Source organism: Malaclemys terrapin, chromosome 14 (assembly GCF_027887155.1).
Source record: "Malaclemys terrapin pileata isolate rMalTer1 chromosome 14, rMalTer1.hap1, whole genome shotgun sequence".
NCBI classification, from domain to species: domain Eukaryota; kingdom Metazoa; phylum Chordata; order Testudines; family Emydidae; genus Malaclemys; species Malaclemys terrapin.
This window is the reverse complement of record NC_071518.1, coordinates 32,681,106-32,704,167: the sequence shown is the minus strand read 5'-3', so window position 1 is coordinate 32,704,167 and position 23,062 is coordinate 32,681,106. Positions and strand designations below refer to the sequence as shown.

The window sequence follows — 23,062 nt, the reverse complement described above, 5'->3', positions numbered from 1 at the left end:
CATGCAAGTGCCACAAGTATGAACACGCTATTGAACAGGCAGCTGACTGTGAACACACAACAGCGGTTTCCATTCAGCGCTCTCTGAGCGGCGCTGTAACTGCCAGTGCTGTAACTCTGCCAGTGTAGAGGTGCCCTTAGTAGCATTTAACCCACTCTGGTATGCCTTTCTGGGAAGGCAACAAGACTTCCAATTTCATTCTTGCGATGAGACCACTGAATTTCCTAGCACTATACTCCGACTGTTAACTTTGTGCTTCATGATTACAACACTTGATAAGAGAGGGAATATAGCATTGTGTTATCCAAAAAAGTTGTTTCAAAGTGTGACTTCTTCAGTTGAGGGCCTGTAGTGTGAACACCTCCTACTGCTAGCCAACACAACTATTATATTTATAAGTATGCCGGGAGCAGTGGGACACAGCACAGGCTTCAGTCTGTCAGAGAAGAGGAACACATATGGTGGTAGAAGGGCAAGTGACCGCTAACTGCTTTCACACTTAACTCTGACAAATGTGTTCCTTACAGCAAATTTATAGTGGTGTGTTTAAAAAAAAAAAAAAAAAGTAATTGACTACTTAAACAGAATTGAAAGGACATAAGGGTGGTGGAATAGTTCCCCTCCTGCCTGCCAGCAGTTCAAATCAGTGCCAAGTCCAAATAGGTGGACTTGACACAGAGAGGTTTTGTAGGGGATCAAAAGGATTCTTCCCCAAGGTCTTGGCTGTTACAGCTGTTCTTACCAGCCACACTAGAACAAGGGGCAATGGCAGAAGATCTAGGTAGCGGCAGGTCTACACGCAGATTTGGATTCTGTGGCACCCAGGAGTAGACCTTCCTCCAGCCCCACGCACTAGCTCTCCTGAAGATTTAAGTGGAAGGAATCATGTGATGAGACCGTATCCACATATAGATGAGATCTGAGAGACTGAGGCATTCCAATGTCAACCTTGAGTCTATCATCATCCTGCAATTTTCAATGTAATTTGGTAACATAATATTTTGAGATCCCCTTTGTTAAGAGCTGCAAAGTCACAAAGTCATTAAATAAGCCTCACTAAATCTGAGGCACTGTGTATACTACAGTCCATGTTATTCAAGCGTTACTGCCTTCCCACAGGAGTGAGTCTTTTGCAGGAACTCAAGGTAATCTCAACCCTCAAGAAGTCTCCCTACAGGGAAGTCACTTGGGTGATGTGCGCCGGACACGCATTTTACTGTTGCTGGATTTGTGCGTCTACCACAATGAGCTACTAAAATACAAACCTACTTGCTACACACTGAACTGAATCAAGTATCAGAGGGGTAGCCGTGTTAGTCTGAATCTGTAAAAAGCAACAGAGGGTCCTGTTTTTCATGTAGCAAAGTACAGATGTGTAGAGCTTCTAAACCAAAGGCAAGATCATTGCTCAGTTCAGTAAAAAGTAACAGAGGGTCCTGTGGCACCTTTAAGACTAACAGAAGTATTGGGAGCATAAGCTTTCGTGGGTAAGAACCTCACTTCTTCAAATGCATCTAAGAAGTGAGGTTCTTACCCACGAAAGCTTATGCTCCCAATACTTCTGTTAGTCTTAAAGGTGCCACAGGACCCTCTGTTACTTTTTACTGAACTGAGCAATGATCTTGCCTTTGGTTTAGAAGCTCTACACATCTGTACTTTGCTACATGAAAAACAGAGGTAAATTTGAAAGATTTATTGGTAATCTGTACTGCTATATTTGTAGACCGGCTAAGAAAAATCCTCATCAGAACCTGTTCCTTCTTACAAAAAAGGAGATAAATTAATGCAATATTTTTGGCAAGCTGCAACCATTAATACTTTGATAGAACACCAGCTGGTATATATTTTGTTGTTCCTGAACAAGCATGTGGAGTCAGATACCCGTAATACTGTCTGTAAGCAAGTTTTATGCCAAGTACAGTTCTGCTGCCCTCAATTCACAGAACAAGGATAACAACGCTTTATTCCTCCTGCCCCAATAACAAGGAGACTGGAGGTCCAACACCAGCCAAAAGTGATCATTTGGGCAAGCAAGCCCATCATGCTGCGCACCTAGGCAGGGTGAGTGTGTCCATGCAAACGAGATCAGCTCCTGAAGTCGTCCTCCACAGCTCATCACTAGATGTCAGCGGAGAGCTCTGCTTACAGAGCTATAAAAGAGAGAAGAAGTGGGCTGTAGTCCACGAAAGCTTATGCTCTAATAAATTTGTTAGTCTCTAAGGTGCCACAAGTACTCCTGTTCTTTTTAATGAAATCTTTGAGCATGAGGTGTCTGATATCAAGGAAGGTCAGTCATACTGGGAGAATTGCCTAATGGTAGAAACACTAAAAGTGCATCTATGGGAGTTAGGGTGACCAGATCACCCAAGTCAAATATCGGGACATGGGGGGAGAGGGGGGGGCGTGAGGGGGGAGCGTGTGGTGGGAGGGGGCAGGGCAAAAAAAAACCAAAAACACCCTCTCCCTTCCTCCACAAGCACTGGAGGGAGGCCCAGGAGATGCAGGGGAAGCGCGGGGCCGGGGTGAGTGAGAGTCTGGCCTGGCCCCGAGCGCAGGCAGGACTCAGTCGGGCAGTAGGGAGAGTAGAGGGGCAGCCCGCGGGGCCAGGCGGTGGCTGTTCTCCCCCCCTGGGCAGTGGGACTCGGGAGCAGCCGCTGCTGCAGCTCCCACTGCCGCGGGGGTAGGAAGCGGCCATGGCGCTCAGCGGCTGCGGCTCTGGTGCCCGGGCCTGAACCCCCCGGGCCTGTTGCGGGGACCCAGCAGCGCACACGCTGCGCCCAGCCCCTGGCCAGTCGCGTCTGGGCTGGCTTCCCAGCTGGTGCTATCCCGCGGCAGCCCCGGAGTGGGGGCAGCAGGCCCCAGCCCCCCTGTCCCACTCGGGTCCTGCAGGGGAACGAACGGGGCTGGGCCGCCGCCTGGCCCCGCGGGCCGCCCCCCTACTCTCCCTACCGCCCGACTGAGTCTTGCCTGCACTCGTGGTCAGGCCGGACTCTCACTCACCCCGGTCCCGCGCTCCCCCTGTGTCTCCCGGGCCTCCCTCCACAAGCGCCGGAAGGAGGAGGAATGGCGAGCCTGGGGAAGAGGCGGGGATTTGGGGAGGGAGCCAATGGGGGAAGGAGGAGGCGGAGTCGGGGCGGCGGGGGGCGCGAGCACTTCCAGGCTCCAGAGTATTTGCTTGTTTGTCCAGTGTCCCGACCTAATGTTGGTCGGGACGCGGGACAAACAAGGAAATATCGGGACAGTCCCGATAAAATCGGGACATCTGGTCACCCTAATGGGAGTCCTGCTAGTTTTCTATACAAGGCATTAGTGTATTCATCACAGGTAGTGGAAAACGGATACAACACTTAGTAAACAAACCAGAATGAGTGAGGTGAGGCTTCCTTTTCTCTTGGGCAGCAATAGCATTTGGAAAGCAGATCTGCAGTTTCAAGCAGACTCATATAGCAGTGGCAATAAGTCCTAAAAATCACATACTTCAGCAGGAAGTGTTGGAAAATGTAGTTATCAAGGGAAGTCCAACTTTCATGAGATTGAGCTTTCCTTATTGTGACAAAGTGAGAATTTTCTGTAATATTTATTATGCCTGTGTGTGCCTCAGTTTCTCTCTGTACTTAGCATTGTTACCCAGTCAGCGCAAAAGGGTTAAATTTGCTCTTGGGGCTGAACAGAGACAGAGGCGACAGAGTTTTTGTCATGTAACTGTCATGGACAGGCTGAATGGGTCCTGGCTCAAAACTGACCCATATCAATGGAGAATCCAAAAAGACAGCAGAAGCCACAATGGCCAGAGCACTCATATCTAGCAACCACGTGGAAAGAGATTTCCCCCTGATCGCTCCACAGGGAAGTTGAACTGAGGCCCCAGCTTGAGAAGAAAGGGGAAGGTATCAGACGGTGCGGTTAAATGCTTCCCTCTAGAGAGACACAGAGTTCTCACCTTGGACTGACAAAGACAGAGACAGAGCCTGAAATGGAGTCCATAGCAGCTTGGATGGCTGATTGCAGTGATTGCCCAGAATGGATTATGTCTTAACCTTTATTTCTCTGTGCTAACCTAAGGCCTTCTGATGCAGTGCTCCCGTATACTAAATCCTATTCTGTTTTGAAAATACCTGCTGAGGTGCATTGATCCCTGAAGAATGTAAAAGCCTCTGACCAGGAGTCTGTGTCAGTTGAACCCACTGGGCAGAGCTCATGGTGTGAAGTAGGAGTGCTACAGCCCCTAGGCTCAGTCTTGGAGGCCACAGGCATGACCCAGTAGAACTGTGTAAACGATTGGGGTTTGGCACATTAAGGGTGGCGGGGGGAGGGGGTCACTCCCAAGGGCCTGGTTACAGGCTGGGGCATAGACCAGACCCTGTGGATCTGTGAAACTACTCTGCTCAGGATACTTGCAAATTAACTCACTGAACTGAGATCCTTGACTTTTATTTTTTTTGCTGGGACCAGGTTGTGCGACCCAATGTAACAGGAGTGACTTCTCAAAGACTCCCTACTGCTGTTTGAGGGCTGCCTTGGGAATAGGAGACTGAAAATACTTGAAAATCAGTACTGTGAAGTGACTAATATCCATCATGTGAGACCCTTCAAAGTTCCCCCGTGCCCTAAATTTGAAATGAAGTATCTGAATAGAAAGACCTTGAGATGTTTCTCTTACATTATAGCCATGGATGGACTTATGCTTTCAGGTATGCTGAGCTAAAGTATTATTTAGTATGAAACACATCTTTGGGCTAATTTCAAAGTAAAACTGGAACTGAACACAAGGCCCTTACTCTAATCACTCTGTGTGTTGTGCTCCCACCTGTACATGGCAATTGTGCAGAATCAAGCACACAATTTGCTAACCAGCCTACTTGGTGGTGCACAGACAGTGACTTGTCATGGTCTGTGTATATGTATAAATGTTCTTACAGAGTTGTAGGATTTACTTGCATTATGCAGGAGGGCAGCTGGAAAGGGACTTTCTGACATTCAACAAGATTCACAGCTAAGTCTCCAGAAGTAAAGGAAAGAATCCATTTTACCATAAACTGCTGCTGTCAGACCTGACTTATATTTGAGTTTGACCTCATTCAGTCAGGATGGTTACAACAATACTATTACTTCCTGGAGAATGTTCTGTCCTGCAGAAACATGATCAGGTTTTCACAAATACCTTTCACTGGGTGGGGAAAAAAAGGCTCACGCTGATTTTGCTGCTTCATGATGTGTAAAAACTTTCTTGCTTATCTTTTACATTTAAAAAGTTGGGTCTTGCTGGCCCTGACGAACTAGTGAAATTATGAGTTTGCAAATCAAGAAGAAAAACTAAGCCTTTGAAGAGAAGGATTTTTATTCACTGTTTAAAACACTTCAGTTGTGGGGAATTAAACAGACGTTAAATTAATGAACTGTTAAGAGGTTTAGAATGTTTCAGTTTCAATGATGTGGGTGTTGGTGGAAGCAACACATATCAGAAAAGCACAGTCACTGTATTAATACTGTGTGCACCTTCAGAAAGTCAGATATGAATGAAATTCCAACATAATCATAACCTGACAACTCTCTTGAATTTGAGAGCAGTCCTTCAATTATAGGGTCAGGCAAATAAAGTGAATTCCCAAATAACTTTTTGGATGGATAACTGGAGATAAATATTTGAACAATGTCAATCCAGACTGTTGTGAAAGGAATCTAATTAAAAATGATGAAGAAAAATGTTGATTTAATAGCAGTAAGATGTGTAGAGCATTTACAGCTCTGGTGACCAGTTTAAACAAAATACTAAATGGAAATAATGAAGTGGAACTGCTTCACAAACACAAAGAATTGCGTAAATAGGGGAGTTCCTATACATACCATACACAACAACGTGGTATTATCCAAACTTGGTATTATCCTTTCAAAATAATAGCAGTGCCCTCTGGTACGTCTGTACTTACGAACATAAAACATCTTTTCTTAACTGGATTCCAAGTCCCTCTTTATTGCTTTCCCTTCCCCAGAGAGACACTCAAGCTCTCTCAAAGCTGGATTCTAAGGGTGAGTTGGTAGAATAGTGCTGCAAATACCTTGCAAAACTTTAAATTCTGGCCGTGCTGGGACTTTGCACAGTTTGCTGAAGTGTAAAAAGTTGTTTGTCTTTTGGGGAAAGAATAGCCATCCAAGATCGCCTAGTCAGAGCCATCCCGCCACCTGTAGGGAAGGTGGCCATGAACTCTGCCATCCCCAGAACCGACAGCCATCTGTGACTGGACATCGTCATTACCAGTGAGGACCAGAAGAAGATCATGATAGTAGACATTACAGTGCCCTTTGAGAACAGGACCCCGGTCTTCTGCAACGCCCAAGCTCGAAAGGTGGAGAAATACGCCCTTATGGCCAAAACCTTGAGAGCTCAGGGTTACCAGGTGCTGATTGTCAGAGCCCTGGGCACATGGGACCCCAGTAATGAGGGAGTGTTGAGAGAATGCGGAATCGGTCAGTGCTATGTTCGACTGATGCAGCAAGTCATGGTGTTGGACGCTATCAGGTAGTTGAGGGACATCTACATAGAACACATCACTGGACATCGGCAATACCAGGAGGGATGAGCTGGAGTGCCGATGAGAAGTGCAGTGGGGAAAGTCACTGAAATACTTTCCTGAGGGAATGTATTTTCTAAATGGACAACCTACGCTATATTCTCAATTACTGAGGGACAATCTTCATTCATTGCTATATTTGCTTTCTAAAACCAACTCTCTGTATAACTTTTCATGAGTGATGTACCTGAATACTTGGATGCTAATATCTAAACTGTATACTTAAAGTTATTCACCTAAATTTGGATTATTGCTGATTAGGCACTATATGTATTTTATAACTTTAAAAATAAACTTTGTATTTGTGGATAATCTAAACACTATACCCAGATGTACAGACGCTCTTTTCTTAACATAATTTTTTAACATTAGCTTTAATCTTGCTATGATGAGGTTACAGTACTGATATGTAGTCCAAAGGTTCTGATTACGAAGGACATGATTTTCAAAAATTTACACCTAACATGGGTACATGATCATTGTAAGTACATGCGCAAAATGGGTATTTGCTCTTCAACAATGTGAATAGAGGATGGCATGATCCACTGGTTAGCAAACTAGCCTGGGACTTTGGAGACGTAGGTTCTTCCCCCTATTTCCTATATGAACTTACACAAGTCACTTATTCTCTGTGCCTCAGTTCCCCATCAGTAAAATAGGGGTAGTAGCACTGCCCTACCTCACAGGGATGTTGTGAGTTTAAATGTGTTAAAGATTCTGTGGCCTGCGTTGTGCAGGAAGTCAGACTAGATAGTCTATGATTCTATGATTCTTGACTACTATGGTAATGGGGGCTATAAAAATACCGTAAATAGGATAGCTCAGTGGCCCAGTTTTATGTCTCATCCGGGGCCAATAGAACCTACTAGGAATAAGTTCCAGGGTCCGCTCCATTCCTAAATGTCCAAAATCATCATGCAGGGCCCTCATGGCCAGGGTTTTCTACTCTTACTCTGGTAGCACTAATTGCATTCGTTGCTTTTGTAAAGAGTCAGTGGTAATTCAGTGCAGCACTCCCTGAATCAGTTTTAGTTTGTTCCATTCTCTCCATAGGCAGGACAGGGTTATAAGGCTAGTAAGCCGGTTAAGTTATGATGCACCTGGGGTGACTAGTGACACTTGGTTCACAGGTTTGTGAAAGCCATAGTGGGTTTCCTGAGGCCCTTTGAGGGAACTAATGAATTTGGTATAATATGGAGTGTGATTTGTCGGGATGACAAATTCTTGGCATGTGGGAGGATGTAAGCAGAGTCCGTGAGCTCTCCACTGACATCTAGTGATGAGCTGTGGAAGAGGACTTCCAGAACTAATCTTGTTTGCATGGGCACACTCACCCTGTCTAGGTGCTCAGCATGATAGGATAGCGTGCCCAAATGATCACTTTTGGCTGGTGTTGGATCCCCAGTCTCCTTGTTATTGGGGCAGGAGTAATAAAGCGTTGTTATCTTTGTTGTGTGAATTGAGGGCAGCAGAACTGTACGTGGCATATCCCTATGGAGGGACTCACCCTCAACTTAATGGCATTCGCTAGGCAGGGGACATGGGTTACAAAGCCCAGTGAGTTGAGAGAGGTGGAGGGGATAGGTAGTTGTACCTGATGGTGTGGGCCCTGCTTAAGGGTCATAGGCACCACTTGACCCTGCCTCTCTCCACTGTGTAATAAGAGAGTTAATTTAGACTCAATTGAGAGGCTTGTGACACGCTGCAGAGCTGAAATCACGGACACTCAGGTCTGACTATTAGACCTGCTGTGGGACAGTGTCTCTAATGCAAGAGACTGCTCCGTGTGCACCAGCAGTGAGGCTTCCCCACTAAAAGCTGAAATCACTGAGAGCTGTGAAGTGGGGGGCCCTGAAGACATCTCGGCGAGTGGCCAGCAGGGTGGCTGATGGAGAGGCGTGGCAATGTGCCAGCAAGGCATCTGGCGGAGAGGGCCAGAGCAGAGCCCTGCAGAGAGGTGTGATTGGCTGGTAGAAAGGGGCAGCGAGCGAGTGCCTGAGCAGCAGAGCGTGTAAGGTACCTCCTTACTCCCCACCCAGGGTGGGAGGTGAACTCTGCAGCTGCACCTCAGAACTCTGGCTCTGCACTGACCAAGGACAGCAACTGTGAGTGGGGTGCAGCGAAGGGACGGGAACATTAAAGGAACTTTTGGGTTGCTGGACTTAAGAACCTGATGGGAAAAGGATACTGCCCAACTTACTTGGGGAGTGGGTCTTTTGCTCATGGTTTATGTTTATGAACCCTGTTTGGGGTGTTTTCCCAAATTAATGCTGAGTTACTTCCCTCCTTTTATTAAAAGTTTTTTGCTACACTCAGACTCTGTGCTTGTGAGAGGGGAAGTATTGCCTCTTAGAGGCGCCCAGGGGGTCACAAGCCCAAGTCACAGGGTGAGGGCTTGAGCTGGTTTCATGTTGAATTGTTGAAAAGGAACCTCTAGATACTGAACCCGGCCCTTGTTGCTGCTGGCTCCACCTGGAAGACGGGTTACAGCTCTGAATGGGAAGCCCAGTGATCCCTGTGGCATGCCCAATCCAGGTATTGCCCGCTCTGAGAACATGAGGTCACCTTAGTAGGGTTTTTGGGTTTTTTTTACAACTAAATGTAGTCATAGTTTCTGCACCTCACCCTTTGTTTTTAACCTTGCCTTTCCTCTCACTACTAGTAGATAACTGATAGGGACTCAGCACAACCTCCATTTCTCTTTTGCTGATTTGCATGCTTTCCATAGGCCTTCCCACCCAGCTCAATCCTCAGTATGTTTGATTCAAGGTGTTTTAGTAAACAGTTTGCCTTCAGCTGTACATCCTGAACATCAAAGTGAATTGAAAGAGTGCTCACAAATATTACATTTGAAAACTCCTGTCTGAATTACTTCATGATTTGATGAGTGGGAGCATGCACTAATCATTTTGGAAGCTAAATGGAATAGAGGATGATGAACAAGCTTTGTACAATAAAGATCCATTTGTTATTCAGAGTACTTCATATTATGTATAGCTCTCTAGTACATTGAAATAAATTATTCTAGCTCTTTTGAATATTAGGAGTTGGCAAAAATGCTGTATGAACAGTATACGTCAGAGACCCTTCAATGAAGCAAATAAAGCATAAATCTAGAGACAGAGAGGGCTTGCATCAAAGCTGCCCTCAAGTATGCAGCAATTTTAGTTTTAGTTTTCAAATGATCTCAATGAATCTAAAAAGAAACCTGTCAAGGTTCCTTCCCCACTCTGAACTTTAGAGTACAGATATGGGGACCTGCATGTGAACCCCTGAATTACCAGCTTAGATCTGGTTTTGCTGCCACCACTCCCAAGTACTAACTCCCTTCCCTGTGTAGCCTTGAGAGACTTCTTCACCAATTTCCCAGTGAACACCGATCCAAACCCTTGGATCTTAACACAAGGAGAATTTAACCATCCCCGCTCCTTTCCCCCACCAGTTCCTGGTGAGTCCAGATCCAATCCCCTTGGATCTTAAAACAAGGAAAAATCAATCAAATTCTTAAAAAAAAGGCTTTCAATTAAAGAAAGAAAAGTAAAAATCATCTCTGTAAAATCAGGATGGAAAATAACTTTACAGGGTAATCAGATTCAAAGAGCCCAGAGGAACCCACTTTAGCCTTAAGTTCAAAGTTACAGCAAACAGAGGTAAACCTTCTAGCAAAAGGGACATTTACAAGTTGAGAAAACAAAGATAAACCTAACACGCCTTGCCTGGCTGTTACTTACAAGTTTGAAATATGAGAGACTTGTTCAGAAAGATTTGGAGAGCATGGATTGATGTCTGGTCCCTCTTAGTCCCAAGAACGAACAACCCCCAAAACAAAGAGCACAAACAAAAGCCTTCCCCCCACCAAGATTTGAAAGTATCTTGTCCCCTTATTGGTCCTTTGGGTCAGGTGTCAGCCAGGTTACCTGAGCTTCTTAACTCTTTACAGGTAAAATGATTTTGGTGTCTCTGGCCAGGAGGGATTTTATAGTATTGTACACAGGAGGGCTGTTACCCTTTCCTTTATAGTTATGACAAAACCCTAACTATATAACTAATGCACATTTTCCACTGTGCACAGCTTTGCCCAAATATCAGGTACTATTCCTCCCCTACGATGCAGATTGCACATAATAGGCAAGATGTCAAAGAAGAGAATCAATTCAAAGAGCAGCAGTGAAGGAGCAGACACAAGAAAACCACGGAACTCCACACATGACAAAGTAATGGAGGAAGAACTCAGGAAAGGTGGCAAAACAGCAGATGTAGAATCTGTAGAACAGAAAGATGTGGGATGAGCAACAAACATTTAGCACTATTGACTGCCAGAAAGTTTCTAAAGAAAAAAGCAGAATTTTTCTAAAGGACACTGATATATACTGCTTCAACCATCTGCATTGTTTAAGTGATAGTGGAGGGAAAAGGCTGGTCTGCACTGATATAAGTGTCCAGCACTATTACTGTGCTTCACAAATGATATCAACTTAAATCCATTATTACATAAGAAGGGTGTTTATCAAGTTGGTGTAAAAAAAAAATTAAGAAAGTCAAGTATTCACTTGCCTATTTGAAGAATATAAGCAGCATGTGATGAATAACCATTTTACAATTGTTTAATGTCTCTATTAACAATTACCCCAGATCAAACACCTTCTTCCATTCTGATTTGTGTACATTTGCTCCATCCGGATTTAGATATTGATCTGTATTTCACTGGCAAGGCCCAGCTGAGATCTTAGGCCAAATCTCAACTCTCTTCTGATCTTTCCAGTCGTTTGGATACAGACCCAAGTTTAACAACTCAGGACCCAGCTTTTGGGTAGCTTTGAAGCATTCCCCTCCTGCACACATTCATGCACATGAACTTCTTAAGTCAAATCGGGGGCTGATCCTTTGTTAGAGATGGAGGCAGCTATCCCCCCTAAACCTCTTCTCCTTGCTCTCATTGCCTTCTTTTCAGGAATGATGGACACAAATTCCACTTAGGTCACCGACAGCGCAGATATTTTCAGGGTGCTAGATAATGCCCCTGAAAAGCATGGAAAGGAGTCTCTGACCCAGCACTGAGCTCTTGGCAGCAACCACTGGAGTTCCATTGGTCAGTGCTCTGAGTGGTGTCCCTCGGCACCCACTTCTCTCCTTACATCCCTTAGGCTTATCTTCCTTAGTGTGCTTTTATGGTGTGTTGGCTGTATCCTGCCCTCAGTGTGTTCCTAATCTGAAAGAATATTACCTATGGAATCCACAGTGTTAAACATCTCATTTTGGTAAACTATTGGAATTTGACACTTACCAATGAGTTTTGTTTTAAACCGTAATTCAGGTGAAGATTTGTCCTAGTAAGCATTGCAAGGTTTTAGGCCTGATCCTGAAGCCCTTACTCATGTCTAGACTCACTGAGGTTTGTGAGACTTGCATGAGTAAAGGTTCACAAAGCCAACCTTTTGTTTTCCCACAAAATCAAAAGGGAAGGTTGGATTTTTAAAATTATTTATTTTATTTTATTTTTGCTGGTTCTGCACAAGGGAGGAAAAAACATTGAGCAAAACCACTCTAGCTAATATTGGCTGAAATTATGGTAGTGAGGCAGCAAGGCAGAAGGGAGTTGAGAGTGTTGGTTGGAGTTAAGATGACTGCACTTTGTTTTCCATCTCAATGTGCTAACGGAAAATGCAAATCGAGTCTAGTAATATGTACATAAAACTGTCACCTCATTCAAAGAGACCATGTTATTATGCTAATTTTACATTTGATAAATCAAGGCAATTAGGCTTTGATCACTGTGAAATTATAAGCATATTTTATAAAACTAGAGGTTCTGCAGCTTCCAAATTATACTTAGACTTTCAGCCATGCAGCAAGCAGCTTTGTGCAGACAGCATGAAACAAAATAGTAAAGTGAAAGCTGTTCATTTTGTAGAGTTGTTGCTTTTTAATTTTTTTTTTTTTTTGCTAAGACCAGGTTTGTAATAAATCCACTTGTCGCTCTACCAGACCAATTAGTTATATAAGAGGGAAGCTAGTTTAATAAAAACTACAAGAAGTAATTCAATTTCTATCAAGGCCTTTTGTGAAGTGTTCTTTGCAATACCTACTGTGCCAGTGGCTGACACTCTACATGTTTTAAATACATTTTGAAAGAACATGCAGGAATTGAGAACGCCTGAGAGAATTGCCTAGTATCGACTGCTTATAAGAGGATAAGAGAAATGGCTGAATCAAAATGGGAAAGAAAATGACAATCCAATCCTGCTTGTGAAAAGAATAGAGATGTGAGAGCACTTGCTGAGTGAAAAGTACCAAAATGGGAAAGTAAAAGGTGTCATACCACAAGACTGGACTCACATTGAAGAGTAAGTCTGATTTCATGTTAAGTACTAATAGCATAAAAATGGGTGATCACTTTGTGACACTTTTTCAAGGTGCCCAGGACTGCGTGTCACTGTTTCCACCATCTCCTCCCCCGGCGCACACACACCATAGTGAGAGAGAGACTTGCTGGTGCTTAACTGGATGTCAGCTCCCTGACCCTTTGAGTCTGTTAGCCACCTAAACAATCTCCTCAGGGATCTGCCAGCCCTTCCTTTGCCTTGCAGGTTAACACTTGTTGTGCTCCAGTCCTTAAGCACCTCTGAAGTGTCCCCTGTAATGTTCAGCCCATCACTGGACATGCACAGAAGTTATCAGGTTCGCTATTTCCAAGGGAATAGAACACATGCAGTTTGATTGGTACAATTCGGGATCAGGTCCTTTATAACATTACAGCACTGCCACACAATTAGTAACCAACCATAAGTTTATTATCAAAGGGTAAGTTTTAAGAGATATTGAGTAGGGCTAATAGTGGCAACAGAAATAATTACATCTGAAACAAAAGCAAAACACGCTTCTTAGAATCTCAATTTAACTTTGTCAGGTTAAAATCCTCGTCTAAAGTAGTTTCTCATCTAAAGCGATCTTCCATCATCACAAACCCACCTGGCTGGGATCCAGTGTTCATGGATACAAAAGCACTGTCCTTTTTGCTTCCTCAGTGATGGATAACCAAGAAGATGTATATTGCAATCACACCACGACTTTTTATAGCAGGAGCTACTGCTGCCACTCTATGGTATGGCACACGCTTTTAGAATGAGAAGTTACCACACTTGTGTGCATAGCTGAGCATTTTACATACACACCCTATCACTGCTATTTGTTCCACTCTTCACATTACACGTAGTTTAATCAGTCACTGTTTGAAACTTCAGAATAACCAGCCTTATTAGGTCCTATGAGCCTTTTCAAATTGCCATGATAGCATGGCAAATGGAACCCCTGTGGACAAAATGTAAGAAAGCAGAGGAGAAAGGAATAGGATAAAAAGGGTATTGGCAAGGTGATTTGTATATTTCCTAGGCACCCATTGAATAGCATCTGTTTACTCATATTTCTGATTCAGCTTTCAGAGCTATGACTGAAGAGTGGAGCAGTAAATTTAGGATAAGGAGAAGAGACTCATGGTCTCTCTTTTAGCTTTTAAATAGTGAAACTATACCTCAAGTCAGAAACTTGTCCAGTCACTGTTACACTAGCCACCATAGTTCACTTCTGTAAGTAAGAAGGTTCCTGACTACTTAGACAGGACTGGCTATAAAAGCACTATTAAAACAAACACTTAATTCTAAGATAGAATGGATAATAAAATGCAGTTAGCAGTATACAGGCGATTTCTAATAGTGGGAAAACAGCTTGCATCTGAAATGAGCAATTTACTTTAATGCAGCTATTAAAAGCTAATTGCGGCGGGGGGTGGGGGGGGGGGAGGCAAAGATCCCAAAGGGAATTATTCTAATATAGTTACTGATCTTCCTTAGCTTCACTTTAGGAAAATTAAGATCATTACCAACCAGTAAGTAAACAGAATTCCCAGGAAACTGGTTGTGTATATTACAGTACTTCTAGAGGATAAGTTTATAAGTCATTTTATACTCAGCATTACATTTTCAAACCTGGATGCAGTTGGTACCCCTTCAAGTCTGCACAATTTCACACATAACGGGGGTAAATGTCTACACAAGTAACTTAATTCGACTTGGATTGTAAACTGTTTGGGGTAGGGATCATGTACGTACAGCACCTAGCTACACTGGGGCCCCCAGGCAATATCGCAGTGCAAATAAACACCACATATACGTAACACTGACTTGATACAAGCTTTTTCCAATTCTCAGTCTCTTTGGGCTGTGAACAGTCAGCACCTTTCCTCCTGAAAGGTGGAGGTCTATCCCTTCATACCCAGTATTCCTCCTTGACAATGGGCAGGAGATAAGCCATGAGTCTTAAGTTTTTGCTCAGATAATTCATGCAGTTTCATATCAAAAAGGAGCAAACCACAAACCTAAATCAGTGTAACTGGAGAAGTCTCTCACCGCAGATGGGAGAGTGGCAATTGCTCAATTTGCGATAGGATGTGATACAATTTTAATTTTAATGCCAATCCATTATGTGAAAGGAAATAGGTTGAACCATGGAGTTACACTAAGGAAGAATTTGACCTCTGATGTCCAGTCACGGCAGGCCAGAAAGTTCAGTGTTTCTGCACTTAAGCCAATCTAGCTGAACAGAGGTAAAATAAGGGGGGGTGCTCTATTAAGTAGAAAGAGTTGTTTTCTAATCATGGACCAGCGTTGTCCAGTGCACATACAGTACCCAAACAGATTGAAGTTTCCCTGAAGTGAGTTTGCTACTGAACACAAAATATGGAAAACAGTAGCTATATATAATGGAAATAATAAGTGCTACATATAGTTAAATGAAAATGGTTATGATGGTTGTGGATTAAAGCCCCAACTCAACAATTTATTCACATAAAAGACTGGCAGAATCTCTGCAATAGCTTCAAATTATGTCCTGGTGGGACAGCGGCTGGTTTTGTTTGTATCAGTAGAAATGCCGAGCTACGAGTCTAAAACTCAACTGGAATGTTGTTTTAAGCCTTCATAAACTTTGAGTTTCCACTATAATTATACCAGTGTCATAAAATGATGTAGAGGCAATATGATATTTTCTGTCTTATTCTCTATCCCTTTCTTAACGATTCCCAACATTTTGTTCGCTTTTCTGACTGCGCTGCACATTGAGTGGATGATTTCAGAGAACTATCCATGACTCCAAGATCTCGTTCTTGAGTGGTAACAGCTAATTTAGACCCCATCATTTTATATGCAATGCCACACACTCAGATCTCTCACTGACTGATATTGGCAGCACTAATTCATGTAAAGGGTGCTTTTATAGTACCATTTGACTTGCATTTTGAGTAATTTTCCCATTATCTCCTGAACAAATGCACTAGCAACACCAGATAGCAATGTTCTTCTCTCTATTATAAGGGAGGGACTCTAAGTTTAAAAAAAAGCTAAGGTGGGGCATGACTCAAAGGTTGAGGAAAACCCTGGTGTAGACATAATGATTGCTGAGACTTCAAGCTTGTATATAAATTTATTTCTAATACAGATAATTTTGTTGATTCCTTTCTTCTCTAAAAGTGTTTAATAAAATAAGCACTCTGTGTAAACTCAGATTGCACATTCTTTGTCAAAAAATATATCAGCAACAACTGTTTGTTTTAAGGGTTGCCCATCTATAAAGAAATCCTTCCACTTATTATAGGGATATTTGTCCCAATATCTAAAATCTTCCTTATTCAACGTGGCTTTGAAAGCTCTATTTTTTATTTTTGGTATTTTTGTTTGGTCAAGTGCCTCACATATGCCCAATTAGTCAGTGCACTTTTAAGTAGTGAGTGATATTTCATTGGTGCTAGAATTTTGGGATAAGAGTCCAGCACACAATTATGTGAGATTGGGTTTTGCCATTTTCTGTTCTCTCTGTATTCGTGATGGATTTTCTCTGTGAAATCATAGAATCATAGAATCATAGAATATCAAGGTTGGAAGGGACCTCAGAAGGTCATCTAGTCCAACCCCCTGCTCAAAGCAGGACCAATTCCCAACTAAATCATCCCAGACAGGGCTTTGTCAAGCCGGGCCTTAAAAACCTCCAAGGAAGGAAATTCTACCACCTCCTTAGGTAACGCATTCCAGTGCTTCACCACCTTCCTAGTGAAATAGTGTTTCCTAATATCCAACCTAGACCTCCCCCACTGCAACTTGAGACCATTGCTCCTTGTTCTGTCATCTGCCACCACTGAGAACAGCCGAGCTCCATCCTCTTTGGAACCCCCCTTCAGGTATTGAAAGCAGCTATCAAATCCCCCCTCATTCTTCTCTTCTGAAGACTAAACAATCCCAGTTCCCTCAGACTCTCCTCAGGCTGTATCAGGCTAAATCCCTTTCTGTATCAGTCTAATGTGTGCTATAATATCTCTTGGAGTCTGATAGCACCAAGGACGTTCCAGCCATTCTGTTTTGATTCTTGGTTTCCAGTTTGACGACAGGAATCTTTGAATAGGTATTTTTTTAAATTTCCTGACTAAATTTTTGGGAGGTGTAAAGGGAACCATGGGGAAAAAAGAGACAAGACCCTGGACAGGATATTCATTTAAAAAATACACAATTCTATCCGTCAAAGTCAATGGTAATGCCTACCTTTCTAAGTCTTTTTAAATAATTTTCATTAATGACTCAATATTTGATTTAATACCCCCTCACTCCACTTAAGATGATTAAAATTACATATATAGTAATTAATGTATCATCCACTACTTTTCTGTGGGAATTTATCATTTCGTGGGTATCTTCTGAAGCCCAGGAATAGTATCTGATCTGGAGTAGTTTAGTCTGTATCCTGATTCCTAACCAAAAGCTTTGATTATTTCTTGTGATACTAGCCAACTTTTATTTATATCTCATATAAAAAGCATAAGGTCATCAGCATAATGAAATTTTGTTTTCTGTTCCCAGAACACTGATTTCCTGAATTTCTTCAGTGCCCCTCAAATAATAAGAGTGGAAAGAAACACCCTTGTCTTGTTTCTCTGTAGAATGGTATCAATGGAGCCTTTTTGATATTTCCCCAAATACATGCTATAGGATTTTTTCTAGATTTCAATCCACTTCTGAAAGTGTTCGCCAAAACCGTATTATCTAAACAAAAAAAGGTGTTCTATCAAGTTAAAAGCCTTTTCTGCACCCATAGTTAGAATGCAGGCATCTTTATTAGCACTCTTGGAACGCTATACCACCTATAAGAATTGTCTATGTTATTTAAGGGGCTTATTCCTTTTTTATAAAGGCAGTTTTGCTTTGATGTACTAATTTAGGCATAATTGTCTCTAATCTGGATGCTAATATTTTAGTTAAAATAGTACTACCTATGTTTAAAGAAATGAGCCTGTAAAATGCTTGATCTGATAAGTTCTTATTTTGTTTAGGTATCAAAACTATATCTGCTTGATAGAAGGTATTTGGTAAGCACTCGGTTGACTAGGAAGACTGAAATACATTTGCTAACAATGGAGTTACCCGTGTTTTAAACATTTTATAGAATTCAATGTGAATCTATCTGGTCCAGGATTTCCCCCCGATTTTAGTGATGAGATTACCATCTTTATTTCTTCCTGTGTTGTTGGGCCTTGTAGTACTATTCTTTCATTATGTGTCAGTCTGGGCATTTTAAAATCCTGCAATACATGGTCCCAGTTCTTCCATGTTTGCATATTTGCTAGTATTTCTCTCTTGGGAATATTCCACTAGCACTTTGTTAATAACCCTTGTTTTTTGGAGTATTCCATTTTTTGTCCTTAAAGCTGTTCTAGATCTTCTGTTGGAAATCAGTCTGACTAGTAATCTGCCAGATTTGTTCCCTCATTCATAAAACCTTTGATTGGCAAATATGAGAGCTGTCTGTATTTCTTCCCTGTTGTCAGTGCTTCTAAATCCTCCTTTTGCATTCTTCATCTCTTAGAATAAATCTGCATTATTAGTTAAATAATATTGCTTCTGCAAACTATAAATTTGCTCCTAGAAGTCTACCTGTTTTTGCTTATGTCCTTTTCTCTTACTAAATAATGTGTCCCCTTATTCTGATGTAAAGGCCTCCCACCTAGTTTCCAGGGATATATCCTGTAGGGGATTATCCTTAATATAATTATCAATATGGGAATGCTCCTTCAAGCAGAATGGATCTCCCAGTCATTCCATCCTCAGCTTTCTGACTGGAGAACGAAGCCTGTCTCCTGCTGCTGCAGCACCAGTGAATTCAGAAGGAAAGAGAGGGAGAGAGTCCTGTCAGGTCTGCAACTCTGCTGCTCCTTGCAATCCTCTCCAGGGACCCAGGAGGAGGATAGGGGCACCCCATTCATTTCTCCTTTCTGCTTCCCAGCAAATAAAGAGAGCTTGACTCCTGCTACTGCCTTTTCAGGGAATTCCAGGAAGGAGGGAGGCAGGTGAAGCCACAGCCTTGCACTGTGTATAGCCCAGCAGTGAGGCGGCTCATCCTCCCATTCACCTACTGAAATGTAGGGCTGCCCGGGGGAGGGGGGGGAGCAAGTGGGGCAATTTGCCCCAGGCCCCGGGCCTCACAGGGGCCCCCACGAGAATATAGTATTCTATAGTATTGCACCTTTTTTTTATGGAAGGGGCCCCTGAAATTGCTTTGCCCCAGGCCCCCGAATCCTCTGGGCGGCCCTGCTGAAATGCTGACAGTGTCACTCTGGTGGGTGGAGCTCTGATCATCTCTGCTCCTGCCCCTTCCACTCTTTTCTCACCTGTGCTCCTGGACTGCCCCAGTCTAATCACAGGTATAGCATATAGAGCCATTAGTCAGTTTAAAGATCTGTCCTATGTATTACACTATATTCAGGGTATGATAGAAGTAAAGTTTATAATTAATTGCTTCCACAGACTTAAGGAAGTGTTTTTATTTTACCTTTTTCTTTGATCTCTCCGACTTCTTGGAAATGTTCTTCACTTTTTTATGAAGATGATATAAAACCTAAACAAAATAAAAATAAACTATTCAGCGGGCGACGCCACATGCACAAATGCTATTCCATGCTGTGTGTGTTTGTATATCGACTTGCAACTTGTAGAAACATTTACGAATGAAAAGAACTGATTTGTAAAGATGTTAGATTTCAACAAAAGTCTACTTCAATGCTTTATTAAGTACATTTTGAAATTTTTCAGCTCCAGATTTTAACTCTTACCGTTTCTTCTAAAAGCTTGTTTCCTGGGGAAAATTATGATAAAAAAGCTAAGTTTGGACAAGGAGTTGCTCATTATACGTAAACAGCCTGATGCAAAGCTTGTTGAAGTCCATGGCAGTGTTTCCATCAGCTTCGATGGACTTTGGATCAGGTTAACTCAGCTACGTTTCTACGTCCCATCAAGATGTAACATGGTCAGTACCCCACTGTCAGTTCTGTATCCAGTCAGTCTAGGGCACTTCCTGCAGAACTGTTAACTGGGCACTCTGAAGTGGTAACTTGAATTTAAAGTTACTTATCTAGGTCTGGTCTACACTAGAAAATAAGGTCAGTTTCACTACGTTGGTCAGGGGTGTGAAAAATCCACACCCCTGAGCTGCGTTGTTAAGCCAGTTTAAGTCCCCAGGCAGACGGTGCTAGGCTGATGGAAGAATTCATCCATTGGCCTAGCTATTGCCTCTTGGAGAGGTGGTTTACCTTCGCCGAGGGGAGAACCCCTCTCGTTGGCGTAGGTAGAGTCTACACTGAAGTGCTACAGCAGCTGTAGCATTTTAAGTGTAGACATACCTGTAGGTTCTGACTTCAAAGAGATGTAGGACTATAAAAAAAACAAAACAAACTATTAAGAAGATAATTTCCATTCAGTGTTCTAACAGAATTTAAATTAACCTTTTAAAACACAATTACAGCACTGCTGTAACTAGGCAATTATTATACTCTGGCTATTGGAGCCAGGAGACTAACGTACCTAAATCAATTATTTATAAGAAAATCCATCTATTAAATGTCATTCACATGCCATTTGCCAGTACACACACCATAAGCAATGAACTGGAAAGAAACCAGCATCAATTTAAGCTACCATAGGGGAAGCTAAGCACTTTATTGAAATATGTTTGTATATTAGGGCTTTTTTTCCCCTCACACACAAAAGGACAGAGATTAGAGATTTCAGTATAAACACAGTAGAAGAGTTAAGTACCTCTTTCTAATGTAAATCCTATTACTGAAATTTCAAGCCTACACTTTAAAAGAAGATTTGTTATACTTGTAGAATATTCAGTTAATCTTAAAGGGACATCAACTTAAGTTGCTTTTATTGGCAGCGTTACCTAATACTTTAACTTAACGGTCTGAGAAAAAGGCTTTTAACTGTATTTCCCTTTTATTGTGGGACTCACCCAGCAACACAGGGAGGAACATTTTACAAAAGTAGGAAAACGATTGTAAAGCTACAAGAATCAGCATTGCAGTTGGGGTGGCTGGTAAGGGATGAGTCTCCATCAATCCTGGAGAAGGCAAATGCGGGGATTGTTCCAGTCCCCTCACCCATCAATCCTGGGGAGGGAATAGGCAAATAAATATTTGGAGATCTGTTATGTTACCCCAATTTTGCCCACTCCCCTCTTTTCATCCCCTCCCAACCAGGTGTGGAATTGGTATCCTCAGCTTTAGGAAAGGAACAAGGAGTGGTGGGGGTTATTTCCATCCGTCGGGAACATGGGGTGGATGGATTGATCATGAGTCCTGGTGTAGTAAGTAAGGGAAACTGGCAATTTTGGAACCCCTTATAAGACCGCCACCCACCTCCCCCTCCTCTCCCTTCACCCACCTTGGCATAGCAGCAGGTAATGAGCACCAGGGGCAGCAGGTACCCCATCACCAGGATGGTCACCTTGTAGGTTTGCTTGGCAGCTGAATCATCAGCCCACTGCTCCCAGCAGAAGGAGCTGTTGGGTGCCTGCTGGTGGCCACTCATGAGGGCCTGGTGCTGGGCCACGGGGATAGCAATGAGCAGCGACAGCAGCCAGATGATGCCCACACCCAGGGAGGCATTGCGTTTGCTGCGGATGCAGGGCGAGCGCTTGGCGTGCACCACGGCGATGTATCTGTCCACAGACATGGCCACTAGGGTGAAGATGCTGACGAGCATGGTGGCCATGGCCAGGTAATGAACCCACTTGCAGAAGAAGGCGCCGAAGACCCACTCTGGCAGGGAGTAGATGGTGGCTTGGAAGGGGACGCAGAAGAGCAGGAATGAGAAATCGGCGATGCTCAAGTTGAGGATGAAGATGTTGGTGGCGCTGCGTGAAGGGCGTCCCCCAGATCGGATTCGCCCCAGCACCACAAACACCAGTGTGTTCCCCACCATGCCCAGCAGGAAGATCAGCCCGAAGAGCACAGGCACAATCACTACCTCTGGGCCACCCCCAGACACTTGCAGCCAACACACGGGGGAGCCTGTCCAGTTAGCCCCGACGCCGCACTCAGTGCTGTTAGCCCTGGGAGACAGTACAGCCTCCTCCTCCTCCATGGAGCCAGGGTAGGTACAGGGGAGAGACTGGATCCTCCGGGGTGCCTGCTAGGGACCACTTCTGGTGCCCACAGTGGCAGGCTGTCTGAGTTATTTGGTGCTCAGTGGCCCTGCTTCGAAGAGCTCTCTCCTCCCGGGGTGTCTCTGCCTGGACCCTTTCTTCAGGGGATGAAGAGAATGGAGGTTCCTCCAGTTGCAGTGTGTGGGCTCCTGGGGGCTTCTTCTCTGGGGCTCTGACCCAGCTCCTGGTTGCTGTTGACAGTGCAGGGGTCTCAGCAGCTGGTGGTGATGTGGCAGAGGGACTAGAGAATGGAGCACATGCCAGAGGGCTGCGGATGCACTGGGAGCTTTGAGTGCAATCCGCTCTGCTCCAGCTCCTCTGCTCCACTCCTCCTCCCCTCTCCACCCACCCTTCTCCACAGGTCCGCTGCCGCCTCCCTCCAGTCCCCAGCTGCGCTCACAGCAATGGAGCTAAGTTAACAGGGGAGCTGTCCGGGACCTGATTCCTGTAGAGGCGAAGCCCCGATCTCCTCCACCTCAGCAGGCATGCACGTCAGGAAGGGGGAGCACAGCAAAGGAGTGCTGATTTAAAGAGGCTGATCCAACCGCAGTTGCTCAGGGAAAGTCTGCATGGCTTTCCCAAGGAATAGAGCTGGGGGTGGGGGGAGCACCTGTTGCAAGGACAGGGAAAGAGGCAAGAGCCGGATTTTATAGCTGTAAAACCTGGATTCTGCCAGCTATTTCTCCCCCTCCCTTCCCCTCCCCCGCCCCCGCCGCCGCCCTTAAATTGTACTATCAAAACGGACGGGAATTACCTGATACCAGTGCACAAAATATCTGGACCTTGCTGCATCCACGTGTGCAGCAAAAACCCGCAATGAGCAGCTGGCTTCTGACAGTTCTTGGATGCTCGCAAAATTCTAACGCCCAAATAGAGCATAGGTATAACTGCTCCTAGAGCAAACTCATTCAGACCTCAGTGCAACAGGGTCACAAAAATCGGGTAGCTGGAAGCACAGAGCACCTTTTGTTTGC

At 43.8% G+C, this 23,062-nt stretch overlaps 1 protein-coding gene across 1 annotated transcript in view; it reads right to left on the bottom strand.

Annotated features, from left to right (window-relative positions):
• The window catches only part of LOC128848810 (galanin receptor type 1-like), a 34,784-nt gene extending 12,757 nt beyond the window's left edge, over positions 1–22,027 (bottom strand). Inside the window, exons 1-2 of the mRNA XM_054048988.1 lie at positions 21,326–22,027; positions 19,434–19,499 (exon numbers count right to left, since the gene is read on the bottom strand). Of these exons, the coding sequence (XP_053904963.1) occupies positions 19,434–19,499; positions 21,326–22,027 (768 nt within the window). The remainder of the gene's footprint in view (positions 1–19,433; positions 19,500–21,325) is intronic.
• Between the last annotated feature and the right edge of the window lie 1,035 nt (positions 22,028–23,062).